Raw genomic sequence first — 14,033 nt, forward strand, 5'->3', positions numbered from 1 at the left:
GAACGAACTCGAACTCCAAAGTAAACCACTATAGACAATTTATGTTCGCCAAGGGTAAAGGCTTTATTAGACAATTCTTTCCCCAAAATACCACATCCAGAAGGTTTGTCATTCCCGACGCAAAACTCTAAAACAAAACTTACGATTATTTGTAAACCGCGAAAACATAGTCAAGGTTAGTTCTTTATTAAGATTAGTAAAATTACAATTGGAAACTCAATAAGCGTTTACCTCTAGTGTTCTTTTATATGGAAAGAATACAGATTTTTCTGCATTCTCTTCAATATCTTTAAGTATACGCTCCAGTGAAACACAAATCCATGGTTTGTCAGGAAATAAATCAACATCCGGTTCACAATGTAACTCTTTTTGAAGATGAAGCGGGATCTTGATAGAGACAATATCATCCGGTTCTTCTAAAAGTGATGGGTTTTTAACTTTACGAGCTGGAAGAAAGATTAAACATGGTTAAATATATTTAGAGAAATTTAAAAAAAAAATCGATTTTTTTATTTACTAAAACACTAATGTAAATCGATAGTTTGTGAACCTTCAAAATGAAGGTTAAAACATTGTTTTTTTTTTACTTCTTCTTACTAGATAAGGGACGTACTGCTGTGATAAATAATAAATTTTGAATTTTGAGGTATCGCCGGAAATCTCCCTCAGTCCGAAAAACTGAAAATGGCTTTGCACTGTCCATATTGAAAAACAATCAGCTGTAAGAAACTCCTACAAAATAAAAAAAAAAATCTAACGGCTAAATAGCTGGATTCGAATCCAGGATCTCCGCGTAGGAATTCAGTATGCTAACCACTAAGCTAATCCCTCTTCCCAACAAAAATGTTTATTTTCCAGGAAAATTCGATGAAGTGGGTTGCTTGGGGTGTACTTGATCCCAACAAACTGCGAGCAAACACCAATCTCCATCATACAGCGTTGGGGCGTTGGAATCCTTGATAATTTCGTTCCACGAATCTTCCCACTTCCTTCCCTTCCTCATCATCTCAATACTCCTTAAAGTCAACCTCAACTTTCCTGTAGTACCGCCTTCGTGGAAAGGACAAACAAAATTTTTAATCTTGTCAGTGGTTACGAAGTCACATTCAGAGACCATTGTGTTGTTCTAGGAAGAAATAAGTTAGTACGCAGCGCTCAAAAAATATCTTTGTTTCGTGGAAGCCACAAAGAAGAATGTAGTAGAAGAGTGGCAATCATGATGAAGAAAGAAGGGAAAGAGGCTGCGCTATTTCTTAAATTATGTATTGGGAAAAGATAGGGCTGATTTTTTGCCACTAATATATTGGTAAATTGAGGCATTCGAAGCCGACAGTAGCTGAGAATAACAATATATTGGTTTTATACCAGCCCTCATAAAATAATAATGGTTAATGTGCAAACAAGACCACAAAAACAATGAAATAAAGAAATAAATAACAGTGCCACGTTGATGGTTTTTATGGTTCTGAAACATTTTTTCCTCTTCAGCATTTACAACAGACTTCAATGGAATCGATAATAATCGCAAACAGTTGCGAGCATTTAAAATCTAAACAGTTTACATATAATCCTAGTTTTTTCGGGGCGGGGGGTGCCTAAAACTTCAGGATAGCATCACCAAGTTGTACGCGTACGTCGTATATTCAATTAAGCGGTTTATAAGTGAAATAGAAGAAACGATATAGTTACATTGATTAGTATTAATTAGAGCACTCTTAAAGAAGTGAGTTCTTTAGAAGCAGAATATCGGCAAGAACCAGAGATACAGCTGTAGTGGATCTTCCTGCCTGGAACACCTAACATTAGTAATTTAAGTGGGTTAAACGAGTTTATCATATGCTATCTTTAAACATATTAAAAATTTACTTGATTATTTGGAATATTTTTATACTCTTTTCAAGTACCTCTTCTCATCTTCCGACTCGAGGTGGACATCATGGACTCCATTCTTAAAACAATCGAAGAAGATAATTAAAAAGATGTAATTCAAATAAAATAAATAATAACTTTTAAAAAATAGTTTTAAGATTAAGAGAGTTTAGCGCAGTGGTCAGTCCCTTGCGGAGATCGTGCTTGCGAGTGTCCAGCATGATCATCTAGTGTTGGCTACCGAAGTAGAGTAGGCGATACATTGGAAAAAAGTCCGCAGCGTCAATGAGCTTAAATTTCACGCAAACCAAAACAAAAAAATCAATAAAACAAATAACTTTCAACAAATCAAAAAGAGGTAAAATTATTTCCTTTTTATAGAACCTCTCTTAAACTAATTTTATCTTAAAATGTTTCATCTAAAAGTGATATATATGAAAAGAAATAGGGTTGCGGGATTTCTTTTAAATAATTTCATAGGTTCAACTACAAATAAAAAAGAAAAGAAAAATCTCTAAATTGCAAGCATGGACACCAACAGAGCAATTAACTGGATAAGCTGCAAAGTGAAGGAGATGTGCTATCTGACTTTAGCCTTTCAAAAGATTGCCACCCACTAACTACTAAACAATCATTGAAGAGCTAAGTGCAAAAAGGAGTTATCTATGTATATTTTTTTGCAGAAAATGTGTTTAGTGGCGCCCCCTAATGTATGTTCAATTCTACATCTTTTGGGTGCATAAACGAGTCTTTATGCAGACTCCTTTATTATTACTTATTCTCTAACCTAGGTTAGATTTGGAGCAAAAATGAGTTTTCTACTGCAGATACCTTTTCTTTTGCTCCAAACAGAAAAGATGACGCAATCATTTTTGTTATTAGGTTTATTTAATGTTTATATTTGGTAGATATTATTATTATTATTATTTTTTTTTTATTTATAGCGCATCAACAGCTGAGGTTATTAGCGCCCGGAGCTTGTTCTCTCGTTACAGACAACACTGTCCATCACCGGACAGTGAGCTGTAAGAAGCTCCTAGGAAGAGAAAATCTAAGGGTCAGCTGCTGGATTCGAACCCGGGACCTCCCGCGTGGGAGTCCAGTATGCTAACCTCATAGCTAATCCCTTCCCTTGGTAGATATTATTATTTTTCTTTTTGACAGGCATAAATAATATATCTAACATTCGCTTCGACAAGACACAAAATGCCACTTAAAAGCTCAAAAACAAGAAATCTGATTGACTAAAGTACTTAATTATGTACACAAGTTTTACTGAAAATTATGATTTTGGTGCAAAGAAGAGTTTAAGCTGCAAAATAACTTTTGCTTATAGCAAGCTTTAAAAATGCCCTAGAAAGTTCAAATTGAGAGCCCCAAATGACCCCATCACAATATATTAACTAATCCTTACAGCAGACACAACATAAGGAATACATCTTAAAGCATATTTAGTTTTTTGTCCCTACTAAAAATTTAAAAAAAAAAAACTGTAGATAACTCCTTTTTGCATCAAGTTCTTCAATTAGGAACTACTAAACAATAATTAGGAACTACTAAACAATAATTAGGAACTAATAAACAACAATTAGGAACTACTAAACAACAATTAGGAACTACTAAACAATAATCATGAAAATGTGTACTAAGGAAGAAAATTGTTTTCCCCAAAAAGTATTTGTACATTCCTACAACTTAACGTGTTTTCCACCGACCTTCATCCTCTTGTATTGTTGATGCCATTACCGTTCACTGTTAGGATTATAAGATAATTGTAATCATTATAAAATTATTTAAGGCTTGTAGGATAATTTAATTAATCATCCTTTTTTTAATCAAATTAATGATTGGCCGATTCAAAACTGGGCTCTTATACTGGTTCACTGTTAATCTTACTGATTTATTTTTTCTTAAATTTAAGTATATGATATCTTCTTTTCTGTTAAAAAGAAATTATAATCATCCAAAATATTAGAAAAGATAATTTACATCATTTTAAAAAATAAAACAAACAAACAAAATCTGGTGTGTAAACTAAAAAAATCTACTCTTACAGCTTCCAAGATTACAAACTCCTTTTAGAAGTGGGAATATCGTACGATTCATCCAGTTACGAAAACCGGAAATTTAGCAACACAATCTCACTTTTATAAAATCACAACTCAAAGGGACTTCATGGTACAAGAAAATGGAAAAGCCATAACCCACTCCTCTGGAGCAGTTGTCCCCTTCATCGAATTTTCCCTGGTAAGAAATATTTCCATCATTTTAGATCACAATGTATAAAACTGATTATTCGAAAATTACAGTAAGTTATTACAGAAATTTTCGGAAAATATCTGCAAAAAAACAAAAATGAAAAAAATTCATTCGGAAAAGTCATACTTTCCGTATTGGTATTTCCTTCAAAACTAGATTTACAACAAGTAATTTTACTATTTTGTATAAATATTTAAGATACATTACTGATACTTTCTTCCATGGGTGTTGTCAACAACTAATAAAAAGAAATTCCAAGTTTGTGTGCAGAAATCATTAACTTCTTTGATACAAACTAAATATTAAGAGCATTTATGCAACTAAACTGAATAATTATAACTGAAAAACCTAGCTGTATTACTAGACTAGGTAACCTAGGTAACTAGGTTACTCCATCATACCACACGTTATAAATACTAAAATCGTATTTTAACGGAAAGCTTAAATAGAATTTTCAAAAGAGTAAACGTTGTGGATCAATATTAATATACACAAACCCCAAGTTTACAAAAAAATCATTAAAATAATTTCCAATTTTCCAAGGAACGTTAGAAAAATCTTTCCGTGAAGTGCCACTTCCGATTGAAGAATTGAGGAAAAGCTAAGTTTGCAAAACCGATCAGAAATAGAGAAGACAAAAAATAATAATAATAAAGCTTGCTGCGGCGAATAAAATAATCAAATAGCGACAAATTGTTGATGTAAGAAGGAAACATATGTTGTTGTAGTCTGTTGCAACACCAAACCGAATAATCAACCTCTCTGATGGATGAAAAATTGAAAGCCGTTCAGAAAAAAACCACGCGTGTAGATTAAAAAATCAGGTATATACTGTGGAAGTAACCACACTCTTTGAACAGTAAAATAATTTTTCTGGTACTGAGGATGTTGTGGTGAATCACAAGCATTCAAACATAATCTTGCTATCACAGTGAATGTAATCTAAACTTAAAGAAAATTACATTTTCATAGTGATTACAAGAAATAGGGTAAGTTTTCAAACCAGACTTTGTTTTCTTACTGATTTTAATCATTTTAAGTTCAAACTAAGCCCTTTAATTTTTATTTAGTCTAATCTTACGATATTTATCTCTGCGCTAACAGCATTTAATATAACCTATGCTGACAGTTTGAAAATATAGATATTTGTAACTTCAAAATGATTTCGCACTTTTTTTATATGCTGCTACTTTTAGTACTTTTTTTTTTAAATCTAATCTATATCTTGGATTAGACTAAATAAAAATAAAACCACATCAACCAGGCAAGGTTTTTCAATAACATAACCTCCTCATTACTTTAGACTGTTTTTTTTTTTGTGGTTATATATTTAAACAATTAATTGCAATAAAAACCATTACCTTTTAATCATTTTTAGTTTTTGTTGTACAGTAGTATAACAAATTATAACAATAAGTGTGTAAATCGTTTCACTTCTTGTAGGGAAAAAAACTTCACGTCTACTGGTTTTTTTACACCCCTCAACAATGTTATTACTGTAACCAAGGTTACAGAAAATCAGTTATGCAAAATTATTTTTATCCATGTACAATGAAATAAACATAACATATGTAATAATAATATCATTATTTATTTTGTAGTAAGTTCTTTAATAATCTCTAAATATTTCACAATCCAGCGTGAAATGTACGGAAGACTCACTCCGATTATAACAATAACAATGGCAACTTATTACTTACCAATTAAAACACTAATTTCCCCCCCCCCCACAAACATAATCTGAGGGACATAAAACACGCCGTTTTGGGTAAATGCTGTCAAAATGAGCACACCAAGTATAATACAAATCAAAGTTGATTACTTTCAAATTTAGGTAGAAAAACCTGAGATATCTCCGTGTAAATTGCACTTCCAGTTAAATTTTTGCAATTCTGGACATGTTTCTAATAATATTCTTTATAATTATCAGAAAAGCAAAATATTCTCGGAGAGGGGCACTTAGAGGGGAACGGCATGAAAGTTTAAAAAACTCTTACTTACTCTTTCAGTTCTTCTTCTTGTTCTTTTTAAATCTTGCTAATGTACGATTTAGACGTTTTTATGTATAATAGCGACAATGGTTTGCTTTAAAATTGAATGTACTATTTTTATGCTAAGCTTAAAAATAAATTTTCTTTTAAAAATTATCAAATTTTACATACAGTCTAAGCTAATAACATTTTCTAAGATAATAGCATTTTCTCTAAGATAGAAGAAAAAATTTAAAAGGAAATTAAAAAAAAAACACGATCTAAATTCTATTAAAAGAGGCGTGAGCTGCGTGCATAGGGCGTGTCTACATGTAGTAGGTGTGGCTAACTTACCACGCCTACCTTTCTCCCATTGGCTGAACAACCATTCATTCTCCACTAACCAATTTTATTTTTTCATATTATTTATAGGTAAAATATTATTTAATTTTTTGTTACTAATTTTTCTCCCATAGGTATTTGATGATTTGTCAACTAATGCAATTTTTAAAAAAATACCTAAAGTAATAGATTTTCTTAACTAATATTTTGTACTTTCTACTATTCAAGTCTTTCGTAAAAAAAATTAAAAGTTTGTTTTTTAATTGAAAAATAAATTAAAGAAAATTGTCAATTAGTTAAGGAATTGATACGCAGTTTTCTGTTCTTACTTGCAATTGGCTGCCATATAACAAAACAGAGGTGCAAATGTAGTTGAGTCGCAAACATTACGCGTGCATTGAAGAGGGGTCGGTGGAACCATTTTAGAGATAGTAAAAAAAAACGGTAAATTTTAATGACGGTTGAAGGATTTTAACCAAAACTTTAGTAAAGGAATCGACAGTTGGCTAATAACGGATTACCATGTTTAAGTTACCAATATTTCATTTTTAAGATTTATGTACATATGTTCACACAATGAACTAAAAAAAAACTTGTTTTAATTTACGGGATCACGTAAAAAAAAAAAAAAATTCTTGTAAGTAATAACATCAGTAAAAAAATCGCTGAAAATTGATTTTTAAAAAATCCCAATTTAAGAAATATTAATTAAATACTGTTTAAGTTACCAAACTGTTTAGGTTATTTTGAGATATTATTTTAATGTTATGAAGGTTATGCTGTTGATTGTATGATTCTCAAACAATTAATTCTTTGTAAATATTTAAAATTTACTCATAATTGTAAAAACGGGAATGCTCAGTGAAATTTCAAATATTCAATCAAATTGAATTGAAATAATCGATTACAGAAAAGATCGAGTCGTAATCTTGCTTTACTACACTTACGTAAACAGAAGGTTAAGTTAATGGAGAAAAATCAGTTAGTCTAATGCCCAAAATGTGTTGTGAAAATACGATTTACTAGAATATTTGTTTTTGATTATTTTTATATAAAGAGAGAACACAAAATGGATAACGCAGTTTCTGATTTGGAAGTTAAGTCATGTGTGGATACAAGTTTAAGTAATAATGCAGAAAATAAATCAAATACAAACGTTGAAGATCCTTACGCTTACATAGAGAAAAATGGATTTACTTCGGAAAAGTTTAAAATAGAAATTAGAGGACTTCCAAAATATTATGGAATGGGTGTAAGTAAAAAAGTTTTGTTCATTATCTGCAGTTTTTAGGGTAAGTAAATAAACAATTCCAAGTTAGTTTTTTTTTTTTTTTTTTGTTAGGAGTTGAGGAAACTGCTGAATGTAAAATTGAAATTGAATTGCAATAAAGTGAAATCCCCTGGTAATAGGAGTAAATGGGTTTACGCTTGTTTCCGTTCGGAAGAAGAAAAAGGTGTAGCTCTTGAAAAACTATCAGGACTAGTGTGGAAAGGATCAAAACTACAAACAAAGGTATATTATAACGTTGATTCTTTGTTTTTTTTTAAATTACCATTTTAAATATGCAATTGAATTATAATGAAAAAACCTGATGAGAATGATGCCTTCTAGTTTTCGCTTGTGACGTAAATAAAAGCAGGGTACTTTCTACTGTCCGCGATAAGAATGTGGTACATGCTAAACCACATCTTAAACAATTTTTTCTCAGTTCACAACTGCTGCAAAACATGATTTATTTGCTGTTATACTGTTCGTTTAACTTGAACCAAATTTGATTCATATATCATACAAATTTGCTAAAAAACTATATTTATTCAAATGATTTTTCTGATCAAAAACAAGAAGTCTGCTAGATGACCAATATTGTACTCATTTCCTGTGTAGGTTTTTGCTTTTGACGTCTCTGTACAGAACAATAATATTACAAAATTGTTTACTAAATTTTAATAATTATTACTTTTTTTTTCGCGAGACATAAGTGACGAATTCAAGGAACACACTTCAGAAACCATTGCTCTATGGAACTCCCTAGGGATCATGTAACAACCGGCAGATAGAAATAACTGCTCTCTCGACTGCCTGACTGACTCTGATTTTGAATTTCAGTTTCGTCACGACACTATCAAAGATTTAATGATTTGCTTCTTCTTCTTCTTAGATAGCCGACCCTGCTCCTGATCCATTTATAAAGCGGAAAAAGGAGGAAAATGATGGGAAATTTAATAAGAAAATTAAAATTGAAAATAGAGAGCAACAAATAGAGGCTATTGAGAATAGTACGACACCTCTGTGTCATATGCCATATGAGGAGCAGGTAAGAGTCTTTTTGCTTTTTAATTATTTGCCCTAGATTACCATACTTATACTTGGTACCATACTTCATGCAGTCAAGGAATGATCCTAATCAATAGAAAGAAAAAGTTTTGACATTAAGTGATTTCACTTATTTGAATCGGCAAGTTTATTCATTTCGCAGGACTTGGTTGGTTTTACAATTTCCTGGTACAGTTTCAAAAAACAGTATTTTTTAAGTTATTTAGGAACACTACTTAATAATATAAATATTACATGAGAATTCATTGAAAATAAACTTTATTCTTAGATGAATATATATTATAAGCTACGATTTTATTCCCTTGTGTACTATACAACTTAAAATTTTGTTAATTTTTTATCAATAAAGTTAAAACAGAAATGGGATGACGCACGACGAACGTTGTTAAATCTAGGTGTGAAATTGGTTAAATCCAATCCTCAGCTTAATGATTGGATAGAACGACAGAAGAGTCTTAATGAGGGATTACCATGTAAGCTGCATGAAGTAAAAGCCTTGCCAGATGCCTGTAATTATTACAGGAATAAATGTGAATTTACTATAGGTAAAAACCTATCTTATGATGAAATTTACAATATATATGCAAAAGAAATGATTATTTTAATTGTTTTTCTTTTAGGTAAAGATGAACTGACTGGAGAAAGTGCGATAGGGTTTCGTCTAGGAACATATGCCAGCGGCTCCATTGGAATTGCTCCCATTGATAGTTTGAAAATTATTCCAGAAATAATGTTGAAAACATCAAAAGTAGGTATTATCTTAAAATGTTCAATTCACTGTTTTTATTTTGATTTTTCTTTTCTCTTAAGAAAAATTATTGTGAGTTTAACATCTTTTAACATTTTTCCTGAAAAAAAAAAATCTCAGCTGCAAGAAGATGATATTGCATTCAGGGTCTTTCGTCGTAAATAACTCGAAAGTTAACCTTTCTAACTAAGCTAATTCTATTGTTACATTTATGTATTTTAAAGAATATATTTTAAAAAATACATAAAGCTGCTGGAGTTGTGATTATAATTATTACTCCATTAATTTATAATAAAATATTTCTACTGAAATTAAAATAAAATAAAAGAAAAATGAAAGAAAAGCTAACATAATCTTTTTTTCATTCAAATATCCAAAGATATTTGAAAAATTTGTCAGAGAATCCAAATATGAGGTATTTTCTCCGGATACCTTGAAAGGCTACTGGAGACAGTTAACAGTAAGAGTAGGAACTCAGACAAATCAGCTGATGGTCATAGTAGGATTTCATCCACAAGAACTTGCCGAAGAGGAAGTCATCAAAGTAAAAGAAGATGTAAAACAGTTTTTTATGGAAGGCGAAGGATCTAAGTTGAAAGTTAATTCATTGTACTTTCAGTTTCTTAGTAGAAGGTTAGAATATGTTTTTATTTAAATTAGGTGAATGCTCCATATTACATTTATAACTTACCATACACACTGACCTTCACATCCCTTTTGTAACCGACCTAATAAAGTCTCGCTACTGCAACTTTCATAGCCTCCTTGTTCTCCATCCTAATCCTCTCGTCCAACAACTCTCCTCTCCTCACCTTCCAGACAATCCACCTCATCGCTTGAAGCGGAGGTGGCCTAGGGACCTACTGTTGTGAGTGTAATATCCTCTACGAAAGAGTTCCATCAATGGGTGGTGACTCTTACATGACTTTCATATGAAATTTAACCAGTTTCATCAAATTTACTTGATGCAACATTTGTTGTAGGTGTAAATATGACAAATAAAGTAAAAAAAAATGTAAATTAGGTATTAATAAATAAAGTGTTTAATTAAAGTTTTATGAGTTAGGTCTTAAAAATAAGACTAACATCCTCGTCCTCCATGATAGGTCTTAAAAGGAAGACTAACCTCCTCGTCCTCCACAATAAGTCTTAAAAGGAAGACTAACCTCCTCGTCCTCCATAAATGTCCTTAATCTAAATGTTATATATAAAACATGTTGTCCTAATGTTAGTGAGTAACGTATTGTGAAATGTTCACATCTTAATTAAAGATAATCGTGTTAATGTTTATTTTTCAAGAATTTGAATGCATATTTTCTTAAATAAATCAACATTATTATTGTATCCAAGTGCAAGTTTTCGGCCTGATTTCTGATACCCGAAATCTTTTCGTGGATTTTTTAATTTGTTTGATGACTCTTCAGAAATATTTACAAAGTAATTTGTTCTTGCGTTCTATTTAAAAAGATGAGTTCATACGCTTTAAGCAAAAATGATTTAAGAAAAACAATTTGTTATTCTAGTTGAAGTCTTTCTAACTAGTAGATAAGCGTCATTAACAGTTTTGTTTGTTTCAAAATTAACAGATCTAAAAATTCAGAAGCACAACAGTGTACCTTGTTGGCTGGCGAACCTTATATTGAAGAAGTTATGTGCAATTTAAGATTTAAAATCTCTCCAGAATCTTTTTTCCAAATAAATACAAGATGTGCTGAACGATTAATAGAAACTGTTAAAGATTTGGCGACCATTAATAAGGATACAACTGTGTTGGACGTTTGCTGTGGTACAGGCACCATTGGTTTATGTTTGGCCAAAGTAATGAATTAGTTGTTAATAGATATTGTATTTATTTTAGCATAATAATTGTTAAACATTAGCTTCTGAAAATAATTTTCTAATATAGTTTAGATTAGATTAGATTAAATTTTGGGTGGCCTCAGGGCCTACGCCACTGCGACCCCTTTGGGTCTATTGTGGCTCCCCTAACTTTAAAGCTCACCCTCCAGACCTGTCCTTTTAATTAGACTCTTAATGCTGGAGAGCGACTCTTGGGTAAAGCTCACAGGCCTTGGTTTTTCCTCCCCGAGGAGTAACATCCTTAGCCAAACAAGCCCCTCACACTGGCACAACACGTGCAGTGCTGTTTCCTCCTCTTCCTGACAGAACCTACAAAGGCTATCATCTGCCAGGCCCATGCGATGCATGTGTTTTCTGAGTCTGCAGTGGCCAGTTAATAGACCTACAATCATCCTGATAGCCCCACGGCCTTGGCGGATTAATTCTGCAGTCAGCCTCGGCGAATAGCCTTTAATAAACTCCTTCGCCTGTCTCTGTCCAGTGGTGGCAGACCACCACTCCTGAGACCTACTCTGCACCCATAAGTTAATGGTCGCAGTCTTAATACACTTCGGAACCCCAAAACAGGGCTCCGGGCCAACGAAGTATCTCGCAGAGCCTTCCCGGGCCAATAAATCTGCCGCTTCGTTACCCTTATGTCCTGAATGACCAGGTACCCAGACCAGAAAGACCTTATTTTGGTCACTAATTTCCTTCAGGGCACCCAGACAGTCCCAAACCAGTTTTGAGTTAACCTGATAGGAACTAATTGCCCGTAGAGCAGCCTGACTATCCGAGAAAATTACGACTTTAGAATTAATAATTCCTCGCCCTTCAATCTCGGTAGCACAGAACCTAATTGCAGCCAGCTCAGCCTGAAAAACTGTAGCTAGCTTCCCTAGGCTAACCGAAAAGCTACATTTCGGCTTCACCCCGTACACTCCCGCTCCCACTCCCTCCTCCATCTTGGAGCCATCAGTGTACCACATTGAATCTCCCACCACTGGGGGTCCACGTCTCCAAGCCTCCCGGTCTCCAATACAGACTTTGAACGGCTTGTCGAAGTTATATTTGGGAGTCATAGAATCCGAAGGCAGGCCCAAAATAGAATCGGCCTCCAGCTCCTCATATAACTCTTGATATGCTCCTCCATGCCTGACGGTAATAGGAGCTTGTCCTTCCATAAGCCTAACGACAACGGCCCTTACAACACCTTGAATGTATATGTGCAGTGGGGGCAGATTTAACAAAACCTCCAAGGCCGCAGTAGGGGAGGTCCTCATGGCACCGGTGACACTCAGGCACGCTAGCCTTTGAATACCACTGAGCGCCCGGACTCCACCCACCTGCAAGGTTTTTGCCCACCAAGCCACCTAATATAGTTTAGTGGTGCTACAATAATTTTATTATTATCATTATAATAAAATGTTTGATTTTGTTTTAATCTCTAACCTTGTTCAAATTTCTTTACAGGACAGCAATAAAGTGTTAGGTATTGAAATCGTGTCAAAAGCCGTACAAGATGCTAGAGAAAATGCTAGTAAAAATAGTGTAGATAATAGTGAATTCTTTTGTGGAAAGGCGGATGAAATTATCACTTCTGTGGTAAAAAGGGTTAAAGAAGACAAGTTAGTGGCCATATTGGACCCACCTAGGGCAGGTTTGCGTAAGTATTCAAATAGGTTGATCTATTATTATTTCCTAAATTCATTCGATTTCCTAAAAAAAAAAATCATTTCCTTTTGTTACAGATCAAAAAGCAATAGTAATGTTACGGCGAACAGAAAATCTTGATCGATTAGTGTTTCTATCATGTGATTGTAAATCAGCTTTGCAAAATTTTATTGATTTAGGACGTGCAAAATCGAAAACATTATTTGGCGAACCATTTGTACCTGTGGCGGCTGTTCCTGTGGATATGTTCCCACATACTAATCACTATGAATTAGTTATCTATTTTGAAAGATTAGATTTAGCTAAATCTAAGAGATTCATGGATTCTGTAGATTCATCTGAAAAGATGGAAACAAATGAAAGTAGTTGTTGTAAAGAGCAAGTTTCCAATGAATCATTGGAAAATGCAGATAGCTAGTTGATGGACTAGACTAGAATTCCATTTTCCTGAAGGAATTTTTTATCATTGTAAATGATATTAATAACGTTTTTAATTTTAAATCCAAAAATATACTGTAAAGAGGCAGAAGGTTTCATTCATATCTTGAAAAACTGCTGTTAAAGCATTTTATATCAGAGTGGTGACGATTTGTAAAATTTTCAGAGAAAAACTTACAGACAATCAGAATTTAATTTTGTAAAAACAGTGTATGTGTATAAATAATTCATTCAAAGCTTTAACAGTATAACTAGAAAGTATGTTTTTTCCCGTTCCTTTATCATTTTTATGTTTTGGATTCTGGTTTGTTACAACTTGGACTTCATCGATGAAGTAAGGCATGAAAAAGTCCCAATAAAAGTACGACTAGCTAGTCGTAACCAACATAACCGTTAAGCAAACAGTAAGAGCATTTGCGAAACAATTACTAACTGGCCAGGCTTGACAAAAAATGTTACACATTCTATTCCTTCTGCATAAAGAGCCTTGTAGAAATAGGCAACAAATGATTTAGTTGCTAAAAATATGACAACATGGCTTACAATACCCGAAAAAGAA

General features: G+C 32.9%; 2 protein-coding genes across 6 annotated transcripts in view; one reads left to right on the plus strand and one right to left on the minus strand.

Moving 5' to 3' along the window:
* The window catches only part of LOC141452105 (uncharacterized), a 37,005-nt gene extending 30,684 nt beyond the window's left edge, over nucleotides 1-6,321 (minus strand). For 2 of the 4 annotated variants that reach the window (XM_074123972.1, XM_074123969.1), the window contains exons 1-4: nucleotides 6,130-6,321; nucleotides 5,490-5,624; nucleotides 1,905-1,948; nucleotides 232-446 (exon numbers count right to left, since the gene is read on the minus strand). In XM_074123972.1, coding sequence (XP_073980073.1) covers nucleotides 232-446; nucleotides 1,905-1,948; nucleotides 5,490-5,500 — 270 coding nt within the window. In that variant the 5' untranslated portion in view covers nucleotides 5,501-5,624; nucleotides 6,130-6,321. Of the gene's footprint in view, nucleotides 1-231; nucleotides 447-1,904; nucleotides 1,949-3,584; nucleotides 3,628-4,335; nucleotides 4,492-5,489; nucleotides 5,625-6,129 lie in introns of those variants that run through there. The other 2 variants (XM_074123971.1, XM_074123970.1) reach the window with 2 other exon arrangements.
* Nucleotides 4,002-13,725, plus strand: LOC141452106 (tRNA (uracil-5-)-methyltransferase homolog A). Of its 2 annotated transcripts, none has more exons than XM_074123973.1 (10): nucleotides 4,002-4,116; nucleotides 7,498-7,692; nucleotides 7,783-7,953; nucleotides 8,600-8,755; nucleotides 9,125-9,320; nucleotides 9,396-9,523; nucleotides 9,903-10,156; nucleotides 11,110-11,341; nucleotides 12,836-13,028; nucleotides 13,114-13,725. In XM_074123973.1, exons 1-10 carry the CDS (start codon nucleotides 4,045-4,047, stop codon nucleotides 13,452-13,454), a joined length of 1,938 nt encoding a protein of 645 aa, XP_073980074.1. In that variant the 5' UTR covers nucleotides 4,002-4,044; the 3' UTR covers nucleotides 13,455-13,725. The 2 variants fall into 2 exon arrangements, with proteins under 2 accessions (XP_073980074.1, XP_073980075.1); XM_074123974.1 differs by lacking the exon at nucleotides 4,002-4,116 and adding an exon at nucleotides 5,000-5,117.
* The last annotated feature ends 308 nt before the right edge of the window (nucleotides 13,726-14,033 follow it).

The sequence above is a fragment of the Rhodnius prolixus genome, unplaced genomic scaffold (assembly GCF_049639745.1).
Source record: "Rhodnius prolixus isolate KJV_2025 unplaced genomic scaffold, Rpr scaffold_44, whole genome shotgun sequence".
NCBI classification, from domain to species: domain Eukaryota; kingdom Metazoa; phylum Arthropoda; class Insecta; order Hemiptera; family Reduviidae; genus Rhodnius; species Rhodnius prolixus.

What these genes read in the sequence shown, in the direction of transcription:
- LOC141452106 (XM_074123973.1), top strand. Translation starts at nt 4,045, where the DNA reads ATGGTACAAGAAAATGGAAAAGCCATAACCCACTCCTCTGGAGCAGTT. An exon ending in ATATGCCATATGAGGAGCAG is followed by an intron (nt 8,756 to 9,124) that starts GTAAGAGTCTTT and finishes TTATCAATAAAG; the next exon opens with TTAAAACAGAAATGGGATGA. An exon ending in TTGGTTTATGTTTGGCCAAA is followed by an intron (nt 11,342 to 12,835) that starts GTAATGAATTAG and finishes ATTTCTTTACAG; the next exon opens with GACAGCAATAAAGTGTTAGG.